The 16,246-nt window shown below is 46.5% G+C and overlaps 1 protein-coding gene across 2 annotated transcripts in view; it reads left to right on the plus strand.

Annotated features, from left to right (window-relative positions):
- HORMAD1 (HORMA domain containing 1) overlaps positions 1-16,246 on the plus strand; it is a 58,790-nt gene that overhangs the window by 23,126 nt on the left and 19,418 nt on the right. For both annotated transcript variants that reach the window (XM_075907336.1, XM_025179851.3), the window contains exons 9-11: positions 105-256; positions 1,865-2,121; positions 3,514-3,580. In XM_075907336.1, the coding sequence (XP_075763451.1) occupies positions 105-256; positions 1,865-2,121; positions 3,514-3,580 (476 nt within the window). The remainder of the gene's footprint in view (positions 1-104; positions 257-1,864; positions 2,122-3,513; positions 3,581-16,246) is intronic.

The raw sequence follows: 16,246 nt of genomic DNA on the forward strand, positions 1-16,246 counted from the left end.
TGCTTGGAATATTTATAATCACTTGTAAGTAATTCATGGTATATTTATGATATTAGAAACAATTTCGTTCCCATAAAAGATCTGAATATTTTGTTTTTTCCTAGTAAAAATAAAAGAAATGATTCCAACATCACATGTACAGACACTAAGAAAGCAAGTATCCTCCTGATTCGGAAGATTTATGTTCTGATGCAGAATCTGGGCCCTTTACCTAATGATGTGTGCTTGACTATGAAGCTTTTTTATTATGATGAAGGTACTATTTCCAAATTATCTTGATTTATTTAGTGTATAAATAAATATTTTAAAATGATTTAAACAGCATTTTATGTAATTATGAATGTTAAAGCCAAACAGATGTTAGTTATCTCATATGTGTTTACCTCTGCATAGTACTGATTTTTCAAAGTTCTTTGGCTAAAATCCATTTCTGGCTTTATTGGAAACTTTGGGAGATTTGCCATTGACTTCAGCAGAGTCAAGATTTCACCTTAGATAATATAAAAACTGCATCTCATTGTCTTAATTTGGAAATTTGATTCATGAAATTTTAATAAATCTTTTTAATATGATGCATTTTTAATTAGGAAAATGTAGAAGTGTATTTCAATGGTTTAAAGAAGGACCAAACTCTGAAGTTTGGATGGGAAAGTTAGACCTGGTTTTATATCCCACTTAAAAGGCTATTGGAATTAAACTTTTTAGAATATATCACAGTTTTATATCAGTAATTTTTTTGAGGTTATATTTTTATGTGTATGTCAAGGGGCTTGGGAGAGTCACTTGGCCCGGCATCCCCATCTGCAGCCAGATGTGATTTTCAGCCAGCAGGTAGAACAGAAGGTTTCTTGATTCACAGGTCGTACATCTAGATCTGTCACGGATCGGTTAACAAGGAAGCCTTTGTCGACTGCTCCCTTATGCCTCGTGATATGGGGTTTATAGGAGCGGTCGACAAAGGCTTCCCTTGTCAACCGAGCTGCGTCTTGACTTGTGCGCTGTGCCGACGATCAGCTGAGCCAGCACAGCGCGGCGGCCGTTTTTATTTTAATGAAGCCAGGGACTATGTCGGGTAGCCCATTTTACATGCCTCTGTTGGCAGAGGCATGTAGTCTAGACGTACCCAGGGACACAGCGTAGCACAGGATAATTGTTAACATAGGAACTAGGAGCATTCAGTGCCATTTCTCTTGGGGAGCAGGATCTCTGGGCCCTGTTCCCCCCTTGCTGCTCTAAGCCCCCTTTCTCATCCTAAACCAGTGCTCCCCAACCTTTTGGGGCTGCCGGGCCCCAAAATTATTCGGCTGGCGCACATAAATGCCCCAGCGGGTGCTATGGTGCCCGTGGGCACAGTGTTGGGGACCACTGTCCTAAACCAACCAAGACTGACCTGTCGTTCCCCCCCTTCCTATAGTCCCCAGCCTGGTGTCAGCTCCGCCTCTCCCTTTGTTCCTTTTCCAGGGCCAGAGGTGTTTCTGCTGTCACCTGGCCCTCAGGATGTGAGAGACTGCACATATCTCCACTGAGTCATGGCCAGCTTCCCCCTCCTTGTCCAGATAGTGTGCAGTGCTCAGGGAAACTGAAGCGTGCGTGCACACACAGAGTTATTACAGAACAGCACAGGACAGCAGAATCACATCCAACACTACAAGGCAAACAGAGTGAATACAGTCCGAATACAGTCCCCCCGATGTCTCAGTTTTTTAATATTTTAATAAGATTGTTTCTGTTTTGTAAAAAATAGGCTTTATTTAATACAAACTGGAAAATTAACAGTGTTACTCCAACACAGTCTTTTTATTTTTTCCAAAAGTAAGAATACACTTTATCACATAATAGCATATTTAATTACATTTTTCTGTAGTTACACCACCTGATTACCAGCCTCCTGGTTTTAAAGAAGGTGATTGTGACACAATGATATTTGAGGGAGAGCCAATGTACCTAAATGTGGGTGAGGTACCAACCCCTTTTCATATGCTGAAAGTTAAAGTGACAACTGAGAAAGAAAGAATGGAAAATATTGATAAAAACTTGCTAAAGCAAGGAGACTCTAAGATGCCTACGCAATTAATCAGATTGGACAAAGATCATCCAGAAGAACAGGACCAGCAAATAAATGTAAGGGTTTGGAGGTTGCTACATACTTATATCCAAATCTTTTTATCATTTGAACTCTCTTGAAAAGGGTCACTAACAGGGTTCTTTGTAAGGTGCGTGCCTGCACGAACATGAACCAAGTTTTTCATTCCTGCCCCCAACCCCTCAGCAGAGCCTCACAGCTGTGGCCCCAGGTGCTCCCAGGGTGGGGCCATGTGATGGGTGGCTTCCCCACCCTAGGAGCAGCTGGGCAGGCACCATGTGGCCCTCATGGCATCTGCCAGAGCTGAAACCTGGGTGGCACTACTAAAAATAGCACCGTGGCCCCAGTTTGAGTCCTGGCACACCTGCACTATTCAGCCACCTCTAGTTCCCCATGTTCCTGACCTCAGCCGCCACGCAGCCCCAGCTGCTCCTGGAGTGGGGACAGATGGCGAGCAGCTGCCCTGTGTGCCCAGACTGAAACTGGACCACAGTGCTACTGCTCCTGGACCGGGGCAAGGGTACTAAAAATAGCGCCATGGCCCTGGCTCCACGCAGCCCAGCTCCAGAACCAGGAAGCTAGAGGGGCGTTGAGGGGTGCAGGTGTCAGGAAAACAGAAGGTGAGGGAAGGGACAGGGGGAGAACTAAGGGGAGGGTGGAGGTGAGGCGAGGAAGAGGCTTGGCTGAGGGGAAAGGAGGGGGCCAGGGCAGGAGAAGAAAGGGGAAGGCACCAAGGGGCAAGGGTGTAGGAGAGACAAATGCCAGGGGGCCAAGAGGAGACAATGATAGGAAAGGACAGAGGAGGAGTGTGGGGGAGAAGGGAGGGAACAGGGTGATCCTGGAAGAGGAGGAGGAAGAGCAATGGGGGCAAGAGAAGAAAGAGGAGAGGGGAGGAGTGGGTGCTGGGAGAAGAGGGGTGGGCATGAGGAAGGCCGAGGATGGAGCAAGTCATGTGTGAGGGTACAGAGGGGCGTGAGGAGAACTGGGGCAGAGGGTCGGGAGGAGGTGGGCATCAGGGAGGAAGAGGGCAAGGGGGGCAGGTGTTGGGAAGGGATTGACATTAAAGTTTTAAGATGGGTACAGACTGTTTTTTTGTATCAGAGGTGGAAGCGAATATCTCATGTAGTGTTGGAGTGTGTTATTGGCAGTTTTGTGGACAATATAAAAGAGGCAAAGAATACAAGAAACTTTCCCTTAACTTTCTATTTACATGGTATTTTAAGATTTTGAGTGGATGATGAGTGTCCTTGATCACTAAGTTAAGGTTTTGTGTTAATAATTACACATTGTCATGGTAAGACAAGGGCTCTCCTAGAAGCTTAGGGCCAAATCTGATTAGTTCAGTTTAATGTTTTTGGATGATTATTTTTATTTCATTGAGAATCCGATATAGAATTTACAAAGTATCTTCTTTTTCTTTTTTTACGTAGGAAGATTTTGTTGCAGATAATAAAATGGAAGTTCAGAAAAATGCAAATACATCAGTAAAAGTTGGAGGTAATAAATATAGAATTCAAGACAGCTCAACTTTTGCCCCTTGGTTCTTAAGTTCCTAAATTATTGAAATGAGAAGTAGACTATGTTACATATAATAGTACAATTTAATACTGTTATCCCTTTTGATCCACAGGGCCCTATATGTTGTTTCCATGAGGAGGAGAAATTGATGTTAGAGCCAGGGATTTTCCTGATACAGTCTTGTTTATTTACAAATATTATACATAAAGTTCTTCTTTGGGTAATGTCCCCGTGAGAGCTCCATCATTGGTGACGGGTCATCCCCAGAGCTGCATTTTGGAGCTTTCCTTAGCAGTTGTTAGTTGGGCTGTACATGCGCTGAAGGGGCCTTACACCGTTGGCAGTTTGGCACCCCGTACACGCAGCCCTTTCCACCCTTCAGTTCCTCATTTACTGCTCTTGGTCACGGATGGAGCTCATATCTCACCTCAGGCATTTATTCTCCTTATGCAGCTTTACAGTTTTTTTCCTGCCAGTTCTATCAATTTTGGTGTTTCTCAGTTAGTTACCCATTGTTGCTTGTTCTTAAGAAAAAAAAAGAATTTTTTTGGTTTTTACCCTCGTTCCTGAGGAACTGGCTCACCAGTGGCAGCTCGGTTCTCCTCACCCCCGCCACAGTTATTTTCGCCATCACTCTCCTCATTTTCCCCTTTTTTAATAACAACAACAAACAAAAAAGAAAGAAAGAACGAATAGAACAAAAGACCAATGAAAAGAAATCTCTAGTAGAATCATAGAATCCTAGGGCTGGAAGAGACCTCAGGTCATCGAGTCTAGCCCCCTACCCAAAACAGGACCAATCCCAACTAAATCATCCCAGCCAGGGCTTTGTCAAGCCAAGACTTAAAAACCTCTACGAGTGGAGATTCCACACCCCACCCCAGGCAACCCATTCCAGTATTTCACCACCCTCCTAGTGAAATAGTTTTTCCTAATATTCAACCTAGACCTCCCCCACAGTAACTTGAGACCATTGCTCCTTGTTCTGCCATCCCTCACTACTGAAACTTAATCAGCTACCCTCACGCTCAGCAAGTGGCCACTGCATACTATTATGCCAGGCTCTCCGGGGTTTAAATGTGCCAGCTATGCAGTGACCCCATGCCTGTTTCTGATGGTCACAATTCATGCATAGACGCTGTTCTACAGCCGTGTCTGGGGCAGTCACATGCACCCCAAAAATATGACCACTGCTGCAGCCTCATTGTGAGGGCTAGGAAGGACCGGGAGCTTTAGCTCCAAATGATGTTGTTTGAAAAGGCAGTGAAGCCAACAGAGTTGCCACAGCCAGTTCCGTCCCCAAGAGACCCGCTTAAGAAAAAGGCTGCTTCCCCCTCGCCTCACAAACACCAGAAGAAAAGGATCTACCTGGCGAGGTCACTATCCCCTAAACTGTCCCCCAGAGTGAGCAGGGGAGATGAGCCTGGCACCTCCAGCATCTCAGTGCAAAGACTCTTGGCAGGTACCATTGCTGCAGCACCCTGCATTAACCTGAGGCCATAGTCATCATTGCCAGAGAAGTCATGCGGCACCACTGCAAGCGATGTCTCAAGACCTGGAACAGGGCAAGAGCTCGGAACCTGCAGTGAAGCGGCCCCGCAAGTGCTTGGCAATGCTTTCCAGTGTGCCGACATCAGCACAGATGCCTCTGCCCACAGAGGCTATGGCACAGGCACCACAGCATGCTGACCACACCGAGCCAGCCAGAGTTGCTCATGCCTCACTGGCACCTGACAATAATGACAGGCATGTTGTTTCCCTCCCTATCTCAATGGAACCTTCTTTGGTGCCGTTTTCAGCTTTCACATCTCCAGGCTACATTAGATCTCTGTTGTTACTTGAATGCACCGGACTGGACTTGCTGTGTACGATCAGAGGAGTGTTTTTTTTTTCTTGCTGCACTCCTCTCCTACTGCACCTCACCAATATAATCACTGCTGTGAAAGACCATACCACCTGCCATGGTACCCGGAATGACCATAACGTCCTCCCCATTATTATTCTTCGAGAAATGTTCCTGGGGATGCTCCACAGCAAGTGTCGGTGCGTCCCAGCACTGCAGAGTGGATTCTCCCTAGCAGTGCATTGGGGGGCCATGCAAACTCACTGTCTGTGATGGAAGGGGTTATCATGCCACTGCCCTCAGCAGTTACTGAAGATTTCCCCCCTTTCCAGGAACTTTTTAAGAGAGTCGCAGCAGACCTAAACATTGCGATGGAGGAAGTGCAGGACACACAACGCAAGCTTACCAACATCCTGCAGGCTATGCCTGTCTCTAAAATTGCCTTGCCTATCAACTCAGCCATCATGGAACCTGCCAAAATTGTTTGGAAAACCCCTGCCTCAATTCTTCCCACCTGCAAAAAGGCAGACCGCAAGTATTATGTTCCCCCAAAGGGGTCAGAATTTTTATTTACTCATCCACCACCAGACTCCTTGGTAGTCTATGTGGCTCAGCAAAGAAATAAACAGCAGCATTATCTCCATGCCACCAGACAGATAATAAAAGATTTGACATGCTCGGTAAAAAGTTTTACATCTCAGCCACATTACAACTTAGAGTGACCAATTATGCTGCACTCCTCAGCAAATATGATTTTAACAATTACCCAAAGTTTAATACTTTTATTAGTGATATACCAGAGGCGAAAATGTTGCAGTTTTGAGCAGTCATTGCAGAGGGCCATGCAATATCAAGAACAGCCCTTCACACTGCCCTAGATGTAGCGGACACAGCCACAAGGGCGACAGCCACAGCAGTTGTCATGAGATGGGCTTCATGGTTCAGTTCCTCTGCCTTCCCTCGAGAAATCCAATAATTCGTGGAAGATCTTCCATTTGAGGGCCAAAAGCTCTTAATCTAAAACCAACAAAGTCCTCCATTCCATGAAAGACTCCCGGACCATGCTATATTCCCTTGACATTCAGGGTACGTCTAGACTACATGCCTCTGTCGCCAGAGGCATGTAAATTAGGCTACCCGACATAGTAAAACGAAGCGGCGATTTAAATAATCGCCGCTTCATTTAAATTTACATGGCTGCCGCGCTGAGCCGACAAACATCTGATCAGCTGTTTGTCGGCTCATCGCGGTAGTCTGGACGCGCGGGTGTCGACATCAAAGGTATTTGTCGACCACCCAGGTAAACCTCCTTGGCTCAGGGCCATTCAGCTCACGCGTCAACATTTCTCACATCACCGGAAGACACATCAGGATATATACTAGTTAGGTAGTGTTTGTTCAATAGTTATCTTAAAAAAATTTTTTTTCCTCAGTTCATAATGCCGGCTCATGTTACCACTATCTTGAGAAGACACTTTCAACGATATTCACCATCACCTTGTTGTTATCGCAGACATTCTTGATCACCTTCGTACACCAGAAGCAGATCTCGCTCACCTAGATCGCCTATGCGCTCATCTTCATCTCGTTATCGTCACGATTACAGACGACGGTACTCACCTGCATATTCATTTTCTTGTTACTGTCGTGATCATCATCACCATAGTGACTATCATAATGAGCGACCATACTCTTCTGGACACTCTTTTTCCTGATCCCCACGACGCTACCGGTATCGCTCTCGTGACAGCTCCAGTGTTCCCACTCCACCAGCCGCTTCTTCGCGACCTTCTACACCGTCTGCAAATGTGCCGCTCCCTCAAGCACAATCAGAACCAGTGCAGCTAGTGACACCGGAACAGTCACAACCACAGGAGCAATCCCCAATGGACCACTCTGTTGCTTCTTCCTCTCTGTATGATGCAGTGTTCCCTGGCGATTTTTCTCCAGTAGATGTCGCTCGTCAATTTCAGGAGCTTTTTAAAAGATCGGCAGAATCACAGCACCTGCATATAGCAGAGGTTCAACAAAAGCAACATAAGCTGTTGAAGAACCTTCAAAACTCCCAAAAATCCAAAATGTAATTACCCTTTGATGACACAATCTTAGAAATTGCCAATGATATATGGCAAACACCAGCATCCTCTCAGCCCACTATTAAGAGGGCAGACAAGAATTATTTTGTTCCCCCTAAGGGGATGGAATTTCTGTTCATGCACCCTCAACAGAACTCATTAGTTGTGGATGCAGCTCAGCAAAAATCCAGGTCGCCACAACACAGGAATGCTACTGCAGATTAAGAATCTAAATATTTAGACCTTTATTGGATGGAAAGTTTATTCTTCCGCCACACTTATATTGAGAATGGCGAAGTTTATTGCTCATCTGTCTAACCATAGCTTTGATAATTATTCAAAGATGGTAGCAGTTTTAGAGAACTTGCCCGACGAGAAACGGCAGCTTTTAAAATCAGTTATCCAGGAAGGCTATATGGCCTCAACAACGACCTTGGAAATTTCCCTGAATATTGCTGATGCAACAGCACGGGCCATGGCAATGTCAGTAGTTATGAGGTGGTCTTCGTGGCTACAGATGGTATCTATACCTAAGGATTTACAATCTAAGGTAGAAGACCTGTCCTTTGACAGACCGAGTCTTATTTGCAGAGAAAACTGACCAAGTTTTGCACTCTGGGAAGGATTCTAGAACTACCCTGAAAACGCTAGGGATGTATACACCTCCATATAATCACAAACGGTATACACCCTACTTCCGACAGAGGCCCTTTTCGTATGGGGGGCCCAGGTTCAGACAACAGGACCATCCATAACAGCAACAACGCCCCTGACCGTCAACAAAAGCGAAGATCCCAAACCGGACAAAACCCTAATTCCCAAAACAACAGACAGCAAGTTTGATGGTCCGATCGAGGGACTGAGAAGCATTCCACTAACGTACGATCCAGGAACATAGAAGTTATTCCATCACCGACTGAGACCGTACCAGCACAGATGGTTTGCCATCACCACAGACTGCTGGGTACGGGAGTTAATAACATCAGGATACTCCATCCCTCTTCTTTCCCGTTCCGAGGGACTGAGAAGCATTCCACTAACGTATGATCCAGGAACACAGAAGTTATTCCATCACCGACTGAGACCGTACCAGCACAGATGGTTTGCCATCACCACAGACTGCTGGGTACGGGAGTTAATAACATCAGGATACTCCATCCCTCTTCTTTCCCGTTCCCTTACCTTCCCTCCATTCCCGTCCCTTTTCAGGGACCCATCTCATGAGAATCTCCAAATGCAAGAGTTCTCCGTCTCATAGATATTGGTGCGGTGGAGGCAGTACCCGATCAGTTTTGGGGCATGGGATTTTACTCCTGCTATTTTCTCACCGAGAAGTTGGGAGGATGGAGACCCATTCTGGACCTTTGCAATCTCAATTGGTACCTCAGGAAGCAGAGATTCAGGATGGTAACTCTAATTTCTATATTCCCAGCTTTGAACAAAGGCGATTGGTTAATGTCCCTTGATCTGCAAGATGCGGATTTCCACGTGACGATACACCAAGCACACAGATGTTTTCTGAGGTTTGTCATAGGCACACAGCACTTTCAATACAAAGTCCTTCCGTTTGGCCTCTCCTCCACACCCAGAGTTTTCTCGAAGACCCTCGCGGTGGTGGCAGCGTATCTTCATCATCAAGGCATTATGATCTTTCCATATCTAGACGATTGCCTGATCAAGACTCATTCATTTGGAAGTGCACTGTCGGCCACTCAAGTCATGAGAGACTTATTCACAGATCTGGGCCTTGTATTGAACATTCCGAAGTCCTCGTTTGTACCACAAAGATCCCTCGTGTTCATTGGGGCACAATTAGATTCTGCCACAGCCAAGGCCTATCTTCCTATAGAAAGGTTTCACAGAATACAGAACCTCACACAGACGCTGTCCCTCAGCCCAAGAGTGTCAATACTTACCTGTCTCCAACTCTTGGGGCACATGGCAGCAACGATGTACGTAGTACAGCACGCCAGACTACGTCTCAGGTGCCTGCAACATTGGCTAGTGTCCGTATATCATCCGGGAAATTGCTATCTACACAGGCTAGTAACATTGCCATCGACAGTGAAATGATCCCTCGCGTGGTGGACTTCTCCAGTCAACATGCTTTCCGGGGTTCCTTTCCACCATCCATATCCTACTGTCCAAGTTACTTTGGATGCCTCTCTCCTAGGATGGGGATCCCACTGTGAGGGCGAATTCGCTCAAAGCCAATGGAATGCTCAGGAAGCCCTGTAACACATCAATTTTCTGGAAGTCAGGGCGGTATTCAACGCATGCAAGGCATTCTTTCCCAGGATCTGTAGTCAGATGGTCCAGGTCTTCTCCGACAACACCACCACGCTGTATTACATCAACTGGCGGGGAGTCTGATCAAGATCCCTGTGTGCAGAAGCCATGAAGCTATGGAATTGGTGTATCAGTTACAAAATCACAATTATGGCAACATACCTACCTGGCAAGGACAACTCCATTGCAGATGCCTTGAGCAGACACCTGTTTCCTCAACACAAGTGGGAACTCAATCAGGAAGTAGTTCTTTTGATATTCCAACGCTGGGGACACCCCACTATAGACTTGTTTGCCACATATCTCAATGCAAAATGTCCCAGATACTGTTCCAGAGCCAGTCTGGGCTCCAAGTCTCTGGGGGTATGTCTCCACTACCCCGCTAGTTCGAACTAGCGGGGTAATGTAGGCATACCGCACTTGCAAATGAAGCCCGGGATTTGAATTTCCCGGGCTTCATTTGCATAAGCGGGGAGCCGCCATTTTTAAAACCCCGGGGCTCGAACTAGGTAGTTCGGACTAGGCTTCCTATTCCGAACTACCGGTACACCTCGTTCCTAGTTCGAACTAGGAGGGTAGCGTAGACATACCCTGGGAGATGTGTTCCTGATAAGTTGGACTCATCATCTTCTCTATGCTTTTCCTCCTGTCCCACTTCTCCCAAGAGTTCTGGAGAAGATAATCGACGACAGGGCCGCAATGATACTAATAGCTCCGTTTTGGCCCAGACAGACCTGGCTCCCTCTTCTGCTGCAAATGTCTCGCCGACCACCATATCCGTTACCCAAATGACCGGATTTGCTCATGCAGCCAGGGATGATCATGCCACAACCACAAATCGGCCGAATGCACCTCACGGCATGGCTCCTAGCTGGTCCAATAGCACAGAAGCACTTTGTTCGCAAGAGGTAAAACAAATTTTACTTCACAACAGACGTGAATACACATGAAAGATTTACCTCTATAAGTGGCATCGGTTCCATTCGTGGTGTATAGCCAATGGTTTTGATGCAATGTCCAGTCTAATTCACCGCATCCTGGACTACATCCTCCATCTACACCATTCTAAACTGGATCTTTCATCTATTAAGGTCCACCTCTTGGCGAATTCTGCATTCAGACAATCGAATGCTTTTCAGTTATGTCTCATTCCATGAGGAGTAACGGTAGTTCGAACTAGGAAGCCTAGTTCGAACTACCTAGTTCGTGCCGCGTGTAGCCGCGCGGCATGGGGTTCGAACAAGCGAGGATTTAAAAATGGCGGCGCCCCGCTTATGCAAATGAAGCCCGGGAAATTCAAATCCCGGGCTTCATTTGCAATTGCGGTATGCCTACATTACCCTCCTATTTCGAAATAGGAGGGTAGTGCAGACATACCCTTAGATGTCTGCAGGGCGCTCGCTGTTTATCTGGAACAGACTCGCCCATTTTGACAATCCCAGCGGCTTTTCCTGTGCTCTGACGGAAGATCCAAGGGCCAACTGTTATCTTCGCAGCAAATATCTAAAATAATCATGAAATGTATTACCACATGCTATACTTTACGAAATAAGTCCATACCTACTCCTATTATGGCTCATTCCACTAGAGCAACGTCCACTTCCCTAGCTTTTCTCAAAAGAGTCTCAATCCAAGACATTCGCCGTATGGCGACATGGTCTTCGGACATAACTTTTGCTAAGCACTGTGCTATCAACACAATTTCGTGAGAATCAGCACTGGCCTCTGCAGTGCTGTCCACAGCAGACAGATCTTGACTCTGATCCCGCCTCTGCAGATGAGGCTACTGCTCTGTACTCACCTCAAGTGGAGCACCCATGGGGACACCACCGAAGAAGAAGAGGAAGTTACTCAGCCTGTGCAGTAATGATGTTTCTTCGAGGTGTATGCCCCTATGGGTGTTCCACAACCCACCCTCCTCCCTCCTTCAGAGTTTCTTCCTTATGTTTTTCAGGAGTGATCCAGTTCGGAGGAACTGGCGGGAAGCCAGACTCAGCGCAAGCTAGCAATCAGCACGAGCAGCACGCTCCCAACGCATGCGCGGTCTGGCTGGACCATGGCTGACAACTCTCCGAACTGCGGCGCCAGGATGAGCCTGACACCTCAAGTTGAGTACCCACAGGGACATATACCTCGAAGAAACGTTGTTACTGCACAGAGTGAGTAACTTCCTCTTCTCAATTTTACTCTCCTTTCCAAGTTTTGAATCCCTCCCAACCCGCTACCTTAAAGAAAAACAAACAAACTTTTTATTTTAAAAAAAACAAAATTTTTTCTTCACTGTTCATTGCTGACCTGACCTAGTTTTTCTTCATGCCTGGATCCCCAGGCTTCAAACGGTGTGAATCCTGCCATGAGGCTATCCCCATCTCCGACGGGCATACCTCTTGTATAAAGTGTCTGGTAGAGGGTCATTTGACACAGAAGTGTGCACATTGCTCAAACCTCACTTCTAGAGCACAATGCAACTGAGCCAATAGGCTGAAAACATCTACGAGAAATGTCTTCAGCTTGCTCAGGCTGTCTTACTTCTCAGGGCCAAAACACCAGACAAGCCAAAAGGTATGGACAAAAATCGTCCATCTATCTCTTCTATCTCTTCTGGCAAGCTTGAAGTGAAAACCCGGGTCTCCCCAGCAAGATTGCTACCCACGGCACTGAGCTTATTGAGAGTGAGCATAGGCGATAAGCCAGGCAGCTCTGGCCTAAGTAATCGGGACTGCAGAATAGGGCTCATTCCGAGTCTAGACAGAACCCACAGCAGACACCAGACAAATCAGTGCCGAAGACAGCACTGGAGGTGGCACCACATGCAGCACCAAAGAAACCCCACACCGAAATGCCTCTGCCCAAAGCACCATCCCTGACAGTACCAGCGGCATTGAGTACTGCACATTGAGTCTCAGCACCGCCACTGGAATGGGCACGTCACTGCACGTCCTCTTCAGCCTGCAGCTTATCGGTACTGCCATTCCTGTGCTCCTCGGTGCAGTCCAGCCATAACAACAAGAACGGCCATACTGGGTCAGACCAATGGTCCATCCAGCCCACTATCCTGTCTGTTGACAGTGGCCAATACCACATGCCCCGAGGGAGGGGAACACAACAGGTAATCCTCATGTGATCCCTCCCCGTCACCCACCTCCAGAGAAACAGAGGCTAGGGATACCATTCCTACCCATCCCGGCTAATAGCCATTGATGGACCTAAACTCCATGAATTTATCTAGCTCGTTTTGAACCTTGTTAAAAGTCCTAGCCTTTACCACATCCTCTGGCAAGGAGTTTCACAGGTTGTGCTCTGAGAGAAGAAAAACTTCCTTTTTAAAAGAGTAGCCCTGGCACAAAATTGAGACCCGTAAGAGGTACAGGAAAAACAGTACTGACTCTTATGCACACTGCAACCGCCTACATCCTCCTGCATTGTTCTTCTCCAATGGATAGAACCTGCTGATAACATCTGGCAAACCCCAGCGTCCATTACTCCCACCAATAAAAGGGCCGACCACAAATACTTTATAAAGCCCAAGAGTATAGACTTTCTTTTCACACACCCACCTCAAATTCCTTAGTGGTGGACTCAGTCAGGCACAGGACAAAATAACCCAGTATGAGTTCTGCTCCTCAGGACAGAGACCATAAAAGGTTGGACATTATGGGGCATAAGGTCTATTCCTCTGCCACCTTGATTATCAGAGCAGCAAACTACATGGCTATGCGGGCTGATTATGACCATTCTGATTATTCAAAACTCCAGAAGCTTATATAATTCCTTCTGGAGCATAAGAGGCTAATACTGCTAAATGTGATGCAGGAGGGCCACATCATCTCCCATATGGCATTACAATCTGCCATGGATGTGGGCCAATACAGCTGCCCGGGTCAGTATCAGCCATCGTTATGTGAAGGGCTTCATGGCTTCAGGCTTCTGGAGCACCCAGAGATCTCCAGCAGAAAGTCGAAGACCTTCCCTTCAACAAAACCACTCTATTTGTGGCCAAAACGTTTGAAATCCACTCATGCACAACCCTATGCACTCTGGGCATGTATGCATGCCCCCCCAACAAAACACTTACCAATGACCCAGAGAACTGTATTGACTATGGACAAGATACAACTTCCAACAGAAACACAGATCCCAGTGCTGCAGACCTCAGCACCAACAACAACTTTCAATATCCAACCTCCCTCATCAAAGCAACAGATTTGAAAGGTTGGTTGGGAGCTGGAAAGATGTCGCCACAACTGTTACACCACCAGCCAGACAGCTACAGTTCACCCACCGCCTCCTGCCCTTTTTACATCAATGGGCACAAATAATATCAGACAGATGGGTGCCAGAGCTCATCAAAGTGGGTTACTTCATCCCCTTCATCTCTATTCCCCTTCCCCATCTCCCTCCCCATCCTTCTTCAAGGACCACCTCACGAGACCCTCCTCAGCAGGAGGTTCTTCACCTTCTGGGTACCATAGAGCCAGTACTAATGGCTTTCCAAGGGAGAGGGTTTTTTTCAACGTACTTACTAAACCAGAAGAAGAATGGTGAGTGACCCATTTTAGATTTAAGAAGACTCAACAAGTATGTCACATACCAACGGTTCAAGATGGTAACACTAGCAATGATTGTTCCAGCACAAAACCAATGGGATTGGCCTAGGCTCTTGACCTTCAGGATGTGTATTTCCACATAATGATACATCCTTCCTACAGGCGCTTTCTACAGTTTACAGTGAGAAACCACCATTACCAATATTGAGTTCTTTCTTTTGGCCTCTCAATAGCTCCCAGAGCTTTTTCCAAGACTCTAGTGTTGTTATGGTGTACCTATATCATCAGGGAATCATAATATTCCAATACCTGGATGACTGCTTTATAAAAGGCACAGCCTTCCAGGAAATGCAAGACTTGGTCAGTGCTACCACCGATCTTTTACTCCAACTTGGTTTTCACATAAACTACTAAAAGTCCACGCTCCAAGCCACACAGACTCTGGAGTTTATAGGAACATACATCAACACCATCACAGCCAGGACAACTCTGCCCACTCACAGATTCGAGGCCCTCCTCAACCTCATAACAGTGGCATGTGCAACCTCCACTACAATAGTCTGCAAATGCCTCAAGATTCTGGTTCACATGGTTGCCACCATGATGTGGTCCAACTGGTCAGACTATACATGAGGTGTTTCCAGGCCTGGTTAGCCATTCTTTACACCCCCTCCAGGGATCCCATTTCCAAGACAGTCACTATCCTACCACGTGCCCTCAGTTCATTGGAATGGTGGACAGTTGACGAGTGGACCATTTCATCAGCTGACCCCAACAGTCACCATTACAATGGACACATCCTTTATGGAATGAGGAGCTCATCTCTGACCTCACACGGTACAAGGCAAATGGTCCCTCCATGAGCAAATGCTCATCAATCTGCTAGAACTCCCACTTTCTACACCATATAGGGCAAAAGACAATCAGTATCATGACAGACAATACAACTTGCATGTATTATATTAACCGACAGGGTTGGGCCTGGTTACCCTCCCTCTGTACGGAAGCCCTCAAATTATGGAACTGATGCTTTGCACACCAAATTACCCCCATAGCCATGTATCCTCCAGGGGTACTCAGTGTTACGGTGGACACTCTCGGCCGTATTTTTATGAACATCACAAATGGGAGATAGATGCCTAAGTCCTCAAACATGTTTTCCTTTGATGGGGACAACCAGACATAGACATCTTTGCAACCAGAGCCAATCGCAAGTGTCACCTTTATTGCTCCAGAGCAGCCCTGGGGAAGGATTCTCTGGGAGATACTTTTTCCCTTTGCTTTATGCATTCCCACCACTCCCCTTATTCCACAGAATTATCACTAAAATCAGAATAAAATGAGCCCATGTGGTCGATGAGCTTGTCGAACCGGAATAAAATGAGCTTGTCGAACCAGCTTGGTCAAAACAAACATGGTTCCCTTACCTGCACAGATTGGTGATAGCAAATCCGTTCATCTTTCCCCCGCAACACAGTCTTCACAGTCAACATCATGTCAGAATCACACTAACTCCACCTCCATGTGTGGCTCCTTCATGGCTTCACAATCCCAAAAAACCTGTTCTGAACGAGTGAAACAGATATTAATCAATAGCAGGAGAGAGTCCACCAGAAAACCTTACCTTTACAAGTGGACCAGATTCTCTGACTGGCTCAAATGCAGTCATCCCATCCGTCCTGATACCATCCCTATCCCCATCATATTGGACTACCTATTGGAACTAAGGGAGTCGGGCCTCTTTTTTAATATGGTAAAGGTGCATATAGCAGCAATAGTGCCCTTTTACCGGACCACTGATTACAACTCTTTATTTTCAGACCCAATCACCAGACGATTCCTTACTGGTCTCCAAAATACTTTCCCATCGGTTCAGCCTCCAGTCCCCATT

The sequence above is a fragment of the Pelodiscus sinensis genome, chromosome 22 (genome assembly GCF_052426305.1).
Source record: "Pelodiscus sinensis isolate ZL-2025 chromosome 22, ASM5242630v1, whole genome shotgun sequence".
NCBI lineage: Eukaryota > Metazoa > Chordata > Testudines > Trionychidae > Pelodiscus > Pelodiscus sinensis.